The sequence below is a fragment of the Gracilinanus agilis genome, chromosome 1 (assembly GCF_016433145.1).
Source record: "Gracilinanus agilis isolate LMUSP501 chromosome 1, AgileGrace, whole genome shotgun sequence".
Classification (NCBI taxonomy): Eukaryota; Metazoa; Chordata; class Mammalia; order Didelphimorphia; family Didelphidae; genus Gracilinanus; species Gracilinanus agilis.
In genome coordinates, this window is record NC_058130.1 from 628,104,374 (window position 1) to 628,116,902 (window position 12,529).

A 12,529-nucleotide genomic window follows, 5' to 3' on the forward strand; every position below is an offset into this window, starting at 1 on the left:
GAGATTTCTTTCAGAAGATAGTTAATGGATTCTTTATATTTCTACTTTGTCTTCTGGTTCTAAGAGACATGGAAAACTTTGTTTTAGTATGTTTCTTGAAATCTCATATCTAGGCTGTTTGGGGAGAGGGTCATGATTTTTAGATAGTCCAGTAAACCTTAAATTTTCTCTCCTTGCTCTGTTTTCCAGGATATTTTTTCTTAGATGCCCTAGATTTTCTCTCATTTTTGTTTTCTTTTGACTTTAGTTTTACTTCTCATGAAGTCACTAATTTTTATTTTCTGAGAATTTGTTACGTAAGAAAGTTTTTGTACCTCTTGGGCCAAGCTGTTAATTCCCTTTCCAATCTTTCTTCCATAGTTCTCATTTCTGTTCTAATTTTTCCTCTCATTCTCATATTTTAACTTATAAAAACATTTTTGTATTTCTTTAAGAAAAAAACTTTTGCTTCATCTCTTCCAGGAATTCTAGTTGAATTTATACCCAACCTGTGTTTTTCTTTGAATCTTTGGTTGTAAATATTAAAGAATCATTCTCTTCTTGATTCTGGTATCATCCAAGTGGCTATGAAAACCCCATATACAAGTGGAGTTTGCAGTTCCCAAGAATAGCTCTATCAATTTAAGGGGGGAAAAATACTCCAAATGATTCAAGTGCCATCCTGATCAACTCGTGTTAATTTTCCTGCAAAAATAATTAAAAATCAAAATACTTTAAGCCAGCATGGAGTCCATAATAGACTTACCATTTATTTTGTCAAAAGAACAAAATATTGACCTCAGGATCATCGAGTTAAGCAAGCAAACACCACTGGAAGTAATTCAGACATCAGCATTAGCAACTATACCAATTAGAGTTTTGAGTGTCCTTGTCACTCTAATAGCTTTTTTTTTAAAAAAAAAATCTCCTTGTTTGCTCATTATTTTAGCCTATCTCCCTATCTTTATATTTATGTTAAAGACAGGTACTGTACCCTTCTGGGGGCAATATCTGGGCTAGTCTTACTGTTTTCTTGGGATATTGAATGTTGTGTTATTCCAGGGTCTCAGAGGTAGCTATCTGGGAACCTGAATAGCTTTTGATGATCCTCAAAATAGTCTAATCCAAAGCAAGTTTGATTTCTATCTTACTTTCTGAGTTCTGCTAGATCCTAACCTGAGTTTACAGTTGTGCAACAGACCTATGGTTTTGCCTCATGGAATTTTAGTAAACTGCTTCTGAACAGAGCCACTATCAACCATCTGGAAAACTTTGCTGGTTCTTAGCATTTGAATTGTAGACTACCTTTTAGACTGGGATTCCTGCCCTGGTTATTCCTCTGCAGGCTTCTGACTAGGCTAGAAGTTGAAACTAAAACCCTGTCATTCCCCTGGTACCTATGCCACACAACTGATATATATTTTTAAATTCTTTCCTCCCTTAGGGCACAGCCCAAGGCCAGCTACTTGCTCCTTACTCCTTAATACCACTCTTAGAAACAGGTTACCTCTTCAGTCTGCTCTGAATCTGTGACCCAGATCTTGGTAGTAAATAACAAAGCTGTTATTTGATACCTATTCCCACACCAGTGGGAAACAAAGTTGCGGTGCTATGGGATGGGTTTGGGATCTTGTCTTGTCCCAATTTACAGCTTTGGTCATCTTTCAGTCTCTGGGTGCCAGAATGCTCTCCAAGGTGATCTCTTGGCCAGACCTTGTTCCCAATGTTCACCTACCTGTCTTAAATCTTATGTAAACCTGGAGTAGAGAATGAGTCACTATTAATTTCTATTAGATTTCTCAATCAGGATTAGGTCAGATGCATTTTCTAAATCTTTTAAAGAAGTTTTGTTGGGGGATGGGGGGCTCACTGTATTTATTCCTGCTATTCTGCCATCTTGACTGGCCTCCACTTATTTCATTCTACAAAGTGCCCAAAAAGTACAGTATAGTTTTAATGAAGCCTAAATAACTACAGTCTAGGTCAAGACAAAAACTGTTACTTTTGCAAACCTATTGCTAATATTATCATGTCAAGAGGAAATTTCAATATAATTGCTGGATTTTTAAAACAAAAAGAGTACAATATATTGGACTTGTAAAAATTAAAATTGATTTGACTAAATATAAGAGTTAAAAAATATAAGATTGTGGTTGCCGTTTATAAAATTAACTCTTAAGTCACAAGTCTGTTAGCTCCTCTTAACAATTTAGTTTAATAAAGATAGAGTAAAAAAGTGAAATGTAGGGAGGAAGTAGAAAGTATTGTCTAGCTGGATAACCTATAATTTCTGTCCAAAGAAGTCCAGCTCCCCACCCAGCAAAGGGTTCCTTCAAGTCCTGATCTCCACATGGAGTTATGGTAGTCTCTTAAGCCAGGAGTGTTGGTGGTGTCTTCAGCAAGGGTTCCACCAATGCTAGTCCGTTCCTTTGGCTCCAGTTACTCACCCAGCAAGCCTCAAGCACAGAAAGGTCCAGCCCAGCAGAATCCTCCTCCAGGAGAGTCTCCTTGCCAGAAGAGCCAAGGAAAGAATCTCAGCCACTCACTCCAAACTCCAGAAAAGGAATGATCTCCCAGACCATGTTGATCTCCTTTTACACCCCTTTTTTCCAAGTCACTTCCTGGCTCTCCTTTTCACAGAACCAATTGCAGACTTTCAATTTGCCTAGAACTACCCAAGGGTGAGTGGGGCAGTGACCTTTGGAAGTGTGAGCTTAATCTAGTAAGTAACTTGTGAACTCTCATACTTAATGGTAAGTAGGGATACTTAAGTTCTTGACTTGATTAGCTAAAAACAGACAAGGGGAGAGTTAATTCTATCTTCACAGACTCTAATGACAGTGTTCAACTGATGTCAGAATGATTTGTAAATCTACAAGAATGATTTAAAAATATGTCCCCTTTTGCAATTTGAATATACTGCATGCTTCACAATCATTTGTATCAAGAATACAAGAGTACTACATACAGTTTTTCGGATTATCATAAGGGTAACCAACTTGTTACAAAATTGCTGATTTTTATGGGAACAAAGTAAAGGGCATTTCTATATTATTTTCAAACACACTGGTTTTTTCATGCCAAAGTATTCCTTCAGATAAATGAGCTTAAAAAGGAAAACATCAGTTTTCTTAGTGATTAAAAAATAGATTAAATTCAGGTTTAATGAAAATTTCCTCCTAAACTGACAGATTTGCTATTTAAAAAAATTTTAAAGCAGTGAAAAATTCTCAAATCCATAATTCAGAAAGTAATTGCATTCATGATAAACTTAAATAATAATTTTAAAAAATATTTTACCTATTTCCCAATTTTGAAAAATACCCGCTCTACAAATATGAAATAGAAGAAATTAAACATACAAGTTACTCACTTGTCTAGCCTACAGAAGCAATTGTTTTATTGTAAAGATATGAATATATCTACACATAAACAGATAAAAAATTACTTTGTCTTGAATAAATATGAAACATTGCATCTTATACCACCTGAATAAGAATGATCAATTGGTTAATATATAATTAGTGATAATATGAAGAAACAATCATTTAAATCTGAAAATTTGGGGGCAGCTGGGTAGCTCAGTGGATTGAGAGTGGATAGAGATGGGAGGTCCTAGGTTCAAATCTGAACTCAGACATTTCCCAGCTGTGCAACCCTGGGCAAGTCACTTGACCCCCATTGCCTACCCTTACCATTCTTCTGCCTTGGAGCCAACTTGGCTCCAAGACAGATGGAAGGATTTTTAAAAAAATAAATAAAAAATAAAAAAAATAAAATAAATTTTTTTGGGCATCAACCCAAATGTCAGTGCATTGTCTATGTGTTGCTACCATGATGTACCTTTAATAAATCCCTTTTACTTTTCTTTGTCCTGAGTTTTTCCTCATTAATCAGGGTAAAAGCCAAAAAGAAAGAATTTTCCTTTTAACATGATAGTTGGAAGGGAATTGGTGACCAGCCTCAAGAGAGAAGAATGAACCTTCAAAGGGATTAGATAGGAGGGCATCCACAAAGGAAGAACCCTAGGGAAGCAACTCACACCTTTAATGCTGTAGATCTGTTTATGTTTTCTCATTGCTCTCATTAGCCCTGCTCACTGATTTTGGAATTTCCACCTTGCTGGGGACAACAATTCACACTTGTAGAGTAACCAGAGCCTGCCCAGATAAAGGCCGAGCTACAGTTTTTTTAATCCTAGCTAAACCACACCCAGCTAATAAAAGCCAGGCAGAATGCCCTCATGATTAGATCTGTTCTTTTCAAGCTCTTTTGTCTGGGCTGGAGATCAAAGCCTTCAGTCACCAATACCTACCTTAGTCATGCCAGTTAGATAGTGCATTGGATAAAGCACCAGGCCTGGAGTCAGGAAGAACTGAGTTTGAATCAGGATTCAAATACTAGCTGTGTGATCCTGGACAAGTCACTTAACCCCCTTTTGCCTCTTATATGTAAAATGGAGACACACTAGAGAAAGAAATGGCAAATCACTACAATATCTTTGCTAAATAAATCCCATGGACAGAGTTGGATACTACTAAACAACCTTAGTTACTCTCAAACAAAACACAAATAAATTTGAGCTTGGACAGAAGGTAACTAGAGAGGACAGAGAGAGTTCTTCACCTACCCAGCCCACATTCTTGTCTTTATTATGCATATCTTTTAACAATAAAAAAGTATGATTCAGACAAAGGCTGACTTCATTTTCCAACTCATCTTCCTGCAAGATCACAGCAAGTCAAGTTTCTCAGTACCATCCTGACCTTGGCACCCTTCTCTTCTTCTATTTGGAAAAGGTGGAGAGAAGGTGGACACTGGAAAGTGCCTATCAGATCCTCCATTTAAGGTGGCAGCAATCTCATTATTTCTCATTTCTTATCTATCTAGTCTCTGGTGTTCCTCCTTCTAGGTGTTGCCAGGTCTTCCTCATCAATCTCCCCTACTTTTCAGGTTATTTTTATGTTATCTTCTCCATTAGATTATAAAGAATAGACAACTGCTTTGGTGGTTAATTTTTAGTTAGTGGAAAGTCTATTTCTATCCACATATATGTATGTATGTAAGGAAACAAACTTTTATTGTCTACTATTTGCCAGGCATTTTGCTAGGTGCTTTATGAATATTATTTCATTTGATCTCCCAATAACCCTTAGAGGTAGTTCAGTTCATTGTCTTTATTTTACATTTGAAGAAAATGAGGCTGATTTAAGTAACTCACTCAGGATCATAAACACTAGTGAGTATCTGAGACTACATTTGAACTTAGGTCTTTCTCACTGCAGGCCTAAATTTACAAAGTATTTTCCTCAAAGCAAGCCTATGAGACAGAAGGTAAAGTTTTGTTGTTCCCATTTAACAGAGTAGAAAACTGAGACAAAGAAAGGTTGGGTGATTTAAGCAAGGTCACCAAGTTCTTGAAAGTTAAAGCCAGGCCTGAGTGTTTCCTACTTAACCATCTTGGCAACAGCCTATTTATTGTTCTTTTGAGTTGTATGATGAATATCTATACACCTAGAAACATGACTCCTACTGAAAAGCCATATTATGTTCAGTGACCTATTTTAAAATGTTGGTATTGTGTATCTTTTCCACCAAAAAGAAATTCATTTGCTTATCTAGCTACAATGTCAAATTTGTTGAATAATTAATTATTAACAATAATTTACAAGTGGGCCTCATTCCTCAGGGTTTTCCTTCCCCCCCCAAAAAGAAGCATATTTAATTAATATTATTCTCTCTAAAATATTATTGCTTGTTCTTTATTATTAGCTATATTATTAAATTATAGCTATATATATATATATATATGTGTGTCTGTGTACATATATATACTTTTATGTAAGCATACCCATGGAATAAGTAGGCTAGCCTAGCTGAAGTAGGAAGGCATCTTGAGAGAAAGATAAGAGGTGTTAAGTACCAGGCCTGTCAACCCTTGATCATTTCCACCCAGACCCTGATGAAACTATCTAAGGATCTTGATCCCCAGAGCCTTAGAAATAGCATTGTCCCCCAAACCACTAGACATGCTTCTAGCTGAGGACCCACAGCAACCATTGAGGGAAGAAATCATTGTGGAAAAGGAGCCCACTTTCCTTATCACTACCAGCAATAACTACAGATCAACTGCAACCAATAGGCTGATTACACCCCAGAAGAAAGGAACACAGTCCCTTAAGTCTTGCTTCCAATTGATGTCTCACTGCCATCTGCTGGGGAAGTGGCTACTATGGAGAAGGGGTCAAGCCATCTGTAACAACTGCCATCCATAGGATAGGCAAGCCAATGTAGCTAAATCAAGGCATCCTGAGGGAGTGACAGGAGGCAGCATATGCCAAACAAGGAAAATCCCCAGACCCTGATGGAGAGAGCCTATGATCCTGAACCCAAGAACCTTTGAAATAGCAATGCTTCCAGCCCACTGTCCAAAACTATTATGCTGGGACAACCCCTGTGGAGATGCAGATTAGCATCTGCTCTGCAAGTGCTATAGCCATAGCTTTTGCAGACCCTCTCCAAAAATCAGTTCTTGTCACCATCAATTGATTCAACATCAGAAACTGATATGATTCTTATCAGTGGAAATGACATTAAAGAAAAGGCATTACCATCTGCTGTGCCAGATGCACCCTAAAGACCATGACTTTTCCATCTGACATGCAACTGATATCTTCCATGCTGTTTCTCCTAGATGAGGTCCTTGAAAGGATTGTTATATGTATTTTGAGTATTTAGCACAGTGTTTTGCAAACTGTAATACTTAATGTTTTATTAACTCATTCATATACTAAAACAGTAACATTGTAAAACATAGGAAAATAGAAACTAACAAAGGATAAAGATGAAATGTATTAGTAGTATACTTTTTTACTCACTAAATATTATACAATATATATTATGCATAATATATAGAAATCACTATAATACATGGAGAACACAACAGTATTTTAGTGAGTTTTTATACCTGTAATAAAAATTAGAACATTGTAATGTTTTTATCCTTTCTTAATGTCTAATCTACAATATTCGTATTAGTATTCATATATACATTTGTAAATAGATACTTTGGGGATGTGAGCTCACAAGGGCACATGATCAAAAAAAATTCAATAGAGTATCAAACTATGGGTTCCCCCCCATTAACTTAATTTAAAAAAGGTACCCCGGGGGCAGCTGGGTAGCTCAGTGGAGTGAGAGTCAGGCCTAGAGACAGGAGGTCCTAGGTTCAAACCCAGCCTCAGCCTCTTCCCAGCTGTGTGACCCTGGGCAAGTCACTTGACCCCCATTGCCCACCCTTACCACTCTTCCACCTATAAGACAATACACCAAAAATTAAGGGTTAAAAAAAAAAAGATGCCCATTGTAATTTGATAAAATTCTTACACATTTAATAAAAATGTGTGAGGACTAAAATATGTTGCGGCATCTGAGGTAGACAACAGGAACAGACAGTAAAGTTTTATCAGTTTTAGGTAAAAAACTCGTGCTCAACTGTTTCCTTTCAAAAGAAGGAGGGATGGCGAAGCATGGGTGGTAAAGATTCCTTCCAGTACACCCAGGACTAAAAGTTGGGGGAGGGGAAGGCTGTAATGGAAAGCACCCGCCCCCAAACCAAGAAATGGGTTTATGTTCTAGCTTGGCCGCCTAATTAATAGCTTTGTGATTTTGGGCAACTCGCTTCTCTTTTCCGAGATACAGTCCGCGACTTGTAAAAAGAAGGAATGATGCCACAACGCCGCTAAAAAAATGTTCCTTTCAGCTCTGAAGGGTTGAGAGATGTGAAAGGAAGGAACGAAGAGGACGCATTCCGCGTGACGTCATCTCGTACAGGTTCGCCCAGCTGAGGTCAGCATTCTGCCCGGCCTCGACCCTGAGGCTTCCCACGAACACTCTTAGCTTTCTCTGTGCGCTCTATGAAGGCTCCGAGCTGCACCTCGCGCACTCTACCCCGGGGACTTGGCTTCCTTCTAGGTAACCTGCGGCCAGGTCCAGCCCACTTCGTTGTGTCAGACTCGAATCGGTCTCGGGCCAGGGGCGGGGCTACGTATCGGCCGTGTCCAATGGGGCCGTGGGGTCAGAGGTTAAGGGTGAAGGGGCGAAGACTGAAAAGTGCCGGCTCTGCCGCACCTCGCGGTAGTCATGGAGTCTGTCACTGCCGAGGAGCTCCCTGAAGAGGAAGAGGAAGAAGAGCAGGAGCAGCTGTTGAAGCGGCATCGGAAGGAGAAGAAGGAGTTGCAGGGTGAGCAGGGAATCCGGTCAGGGCCGGACAAGAGGCCTCCCCAATCTGCCTTCAACCACCTCCTCTACTACCTGGGACAGGGCGGTGCTGAGCCAGAACTCCGCAGAAACCTAAAGGCCTGGCCAGAGCATCCTTCCTTCCCTTTCCCTTTTCACTTCCCCCCAAAACCCTCCAAAAACCCAGAATCCAGAGGACTAGTTCTTAGCTACTAGCTATAGGGTGGTAGGGTTGGAGGGCGAAGGGAATCAGGGAAAGGATGTAGTCCAGTCCTCTCATTTTACAAAGGAGGAAACTGAGTCCGGGAATGATTTGCCAAGGTCACATAGGTTCTCAGACCCCAAAGCTAAATTGTCCCTAGTCCAAAGCGATTCTGTCACACAGCACTTTTTTTTCATTTATTTTCTTTAGTTTGGAGGGTTTCTCTGCTTCACCATTCTGAGACTACTTCTGGTTCTTTATATTTTTGTCTTTTTTGCTGCCAGCCACTGCCTCATTTGTAGAAGAATTAGAACTGAAGGGAAGATAGAGGTCCAGTCCCATATCTCCATCATTTTACCCTTAAGGAAACTAAGGCTAGTGGGGGTTAGAGGATAAAATTAGTTTTTCAGGAAGATATTGGCTGATCTCGGGCTACAATTTGTGGCTTCTAATGATTCATTTAAGTGTTCTTTTCCGAGTTGCCCCATTCTTTTCTCTACTTTCTCTTTCCCGGACTCTAATTAACCAAAGTTGGTGTCTCTTCAGCCAAAATTCAAAGCATGAAAAACGCTGTTCCCAAGAATGACAAAAAGAGGAGGAAACAATTGATTGAGGATGTTGCTAAATTGGAAGGAGAAATGGAACGGAAACACAGAGAAGAATTGGAGCATTTGAAACTGACTTCACATGCAAAGAATAAGGTGTGTGATAGCATATCCCTTCTGGCTTTGTGTACGTTTCTTTAGGAATTCTGTATTTTGGCCTTATCATTTAAAGTCTTTGTAAGCTATATGATGCTGAAAGGCATGAGAATAGCAAAACACCAGGAAATGGATACATCAATTGCAACTTTATTGTTCATCAGAAACATCGAACATTGATTAAACACCCACAGGTGTAAGGCACTGTTCTAGGCACTAACAACATAGTCCCTGTCCTCAAGGAACTTAGAATCCAATGATACCTAACTTTAATATAGCACTTTAAGGTTTGCTAAATATTTTGCATATATATCTCTATCTCTATCTCTATCTATATATGCATATGTGCATACTGAGGCTTATGACAATCCTGTGAGGTGGGTGCTATTATATATATTTTACAAATAAGGAAACTGAAACTGAGCAAAGTTAAATGATTTGCCATTGATAGTAAGCTCTCTGACCCATGATTCAAACTAAATGTCTTGATTCCAAGTCTGGCCCTCTATGTACTATGCCATCTAGCTAGTCCTAATTTATGTTTGAGCATCTATCTGCAGTTCTTTACTGGCACAATATTTTCTTTGGAATGTGGAAGTTTAAGCAAACTTCTGTTTTTAAGAAACTTGACTCTTAACATGGATACAGTGGTGAAGATAAAAAGTAGTTCAACAGAAGAGTTTTAAATAGTAAGTTACTATTGTCAACCTCCCTATCTCAATTTTTATTTTTAATAAAATCTGGCAAAAGTAAGAAAAACTCAATGTAAACTTAGAAATGGTATACATTTTTAAGCTGTCTTCACATTCATTCTTAATAGTCTTCCTGCCCATTCTACTGTTGGAATATTAAATTTTTCATTCAGTAGTTGAATCTCTGTAGAAAGACACTGATCTTTCTTGTAGGAGATACCAAGAATTTGAAATGATTACTGCCATTACAGGATTTGAAAAATGAGGTATTTTTGCCTTCATGTAATTTATAGTCAAGTAGGGAAGGTAGAGTATACATTCAGAACAGTAGAGAGACTAGAAAGTGCTATTTCAACTCAGTAGGAAAAGAATCTTTTGGTATAGTCCTCTTAGTATGACAACATTTCTCTACAATGGGAATACTTGGTACTTTGTAGAGTGATAAAATGCCAACCTTCATTTTCTTGGTATTGTTTTTTTATCATCAGCTGATCTTGTTTGTTATCACTTCTCCCATTTAATTTGAAGAGGTAGGTATGGATGTTAAAATGTATGTTTCTGAAATTATACATGAATTAATTTGGCATTTAGAAGGGAAACCAATTGCTTTGGTAAGTTTTAATTATGGTGATTAAATCTTAAGTCTCTTGCTTAAATCTAATTCTTATTGTTTTGGGGGTAGGTGTCTCCTACCAGTTGCTTCCTTATCTCTTTTCTGTAGTCTCTTTGTAGTACATCCTCTACTCTGCTGCTATCTTAGTTTTCTTAATGTGAATTTCTGATGAATTATCACTTTCCCCAGTGATTGGTGGCTTCTGACTTATAGGAACATATGTAAACATTTTACTATGCTATTCAAGAATCTTCACAGTCTGACTTCATCATACTTTTTTAGGCTTCTTAATACTCACCCTCACATAAACTATATTCCAGTGAAACTAAAATACTCAAAAGTTCCCAGAATTCATTCTGATTTGCTTAAATTTTTGTTTCTGCTGTCTGTCATTCTTAGACACACCTTCTTACCTCTCCCTTTCTTCTCATCTCTACCTATTGAGATCCTTCCAGACCTTTTAATGCCTAGCTGCTCTATTCTTGAAACATCTCTGGTTCCCTCCCCTGCTGGAAACTATGTCTCATTTGGCTAGCCTATGCATTTACAACTTTGTTTCTTTCTGATTTTTCTATATGTGTAAAATTGTAACCTTAGGGGAGTATAATGATTGTATCTTATAAATCTAGTATCCTTAGCATCTACCAAGAGTATAATATTAAGGAGTGATAGCAAACCCTGGTTTAGTTTCACTATGCTAGAGTCCAGTTATGGCAAACCTTTTAGAGACAGGCGTGTCGGTCCCCCTCTATCTCTTCCCCCACCCCCAAGACTGAGTGCTATACCCCTCCTCCACTCTTACCTTAGACAGGGGAGGGAAGAAGCACTCCCATTGGACTACTGAGTGGGTGAAGTGAGAAATGTCCTCTGGTGCATGGAGAGGAGGAAGGGAACAGTTCCATCCCGAGTCTCTCCAGCTTTCTAGTAATAAACTCTGGTGGGCGACTTTGGTTATGCTAACAGAGAGGGCTCTGTTTGCCCTTTTGGCGTATGTGCCATAGGCTCGCCATCACTGCTGTAGTGTCTTCTTAGTGTTTATTTAACTAATTTATATTGCTCTTGCTATATAGAGAACAATGTGCCAGGTATAATGGGGCAGACAAAGACATGGCCTTGTCCTTTTTTCCATAGACATTGCCATATAGTAGGGAAGGTAAAATGCACAAACATCTAGACCTTTATAAGTTAAAAAACCCACTGAGTGTGTTTGCTTTGTGGTCCTTCCCTGATTCTTTGTGTCTTACCAGCATTTTATAGGGACAGAAGGGTTCACTGGGAAAGCTTAGAGAGCATGTTTAGAAATAGACTCTTGTGTTTTCTCCTTTTCCCAGACTCTGAATTCCTTTAGAAGACACTCACAACAGGTTTAAATAGTGCATATAAGTTAAATTGCAGGTGTGTGCTGGAATTTAAACTTTTTAAAAGGGAAAAGTGATCTTAGATAATAGAATGAATGTCTTGCTTTTCCTAGACCATTTTAACCCCCCTTACACTAGGGATCAGGAACACCCTCAAGCTAAGAATGTTTTTTACATTTATATATATATATATATATATATAAATTTATTATATTTAAATGTAAAAAAATGTAAAAACTATTCTTAGCTACAAAAACAGGTTCTGGGCTGCATTTATGCCACACACAGGCCATAGTTTGTAAACCGTCCACTTTGGTATAGTTAAATGATTCATTTCAGATAATTTCAGCAGAGCTTTCTCTCATAGGAAGTAAACATTTCTAACAGCGAGCTAAGAAGGCTAAGGCACATCTTGTCAGAACTTTATGTTTGCACTGTCTATTTCTTATAGAAATACTATAAAATTTAGTGACATTTTTTTAGAAAGGGGTTACTATAATATTCAATACTAGATGTTAGTATTAAATATGTATTAATATGATTATCAGTGGAAAATGTGCTCTAGCCATGTATATCTTTTTTCACTTTGGAATAGATTATAAAAGCTGGATGAATGGATGATTGGAACTGCCAATGTTATGATTTTTTGATTAATAAACTGAGGCAACTCAGGTGCTTGGGAGCCTTAGAAATATAGCTTTTATCAGTATGAGATACACGAATAAAATCATGTCATCCAAAAAAAA

The 12,529-nt window shown here is 38.0% G+C and overlaps 1 protein-coding gene across 1 annotated transcript in view; it reads left to right on the top strand.

The window, feature by feature from the left end:
• The first annotated feature begins 8,080 nt into the window (after positions 1-8,080).
• The window catches only part of LRRC69 (leucine rich repeat containing 69), a 146,549-nt gene continuing 142,100 nt past the window's right edge, over positions 8,081-12,529 (top strand). The window contains exons 1-2 of the mRNA XM_044683849.1: positions 8,081-8,221; positions 8,966-9,120. Of these exons, the coding sequence (XP_044539784.1) occupies positions 8,122-8,221; positions 8,966-9,120 (255 nt within the window). The 5' untranslated portion in view covers positions 8,081-8,121. The remainder of the gene's footprint in view (positions 8,222-8,965; positions 9,121-12,529) is intronic.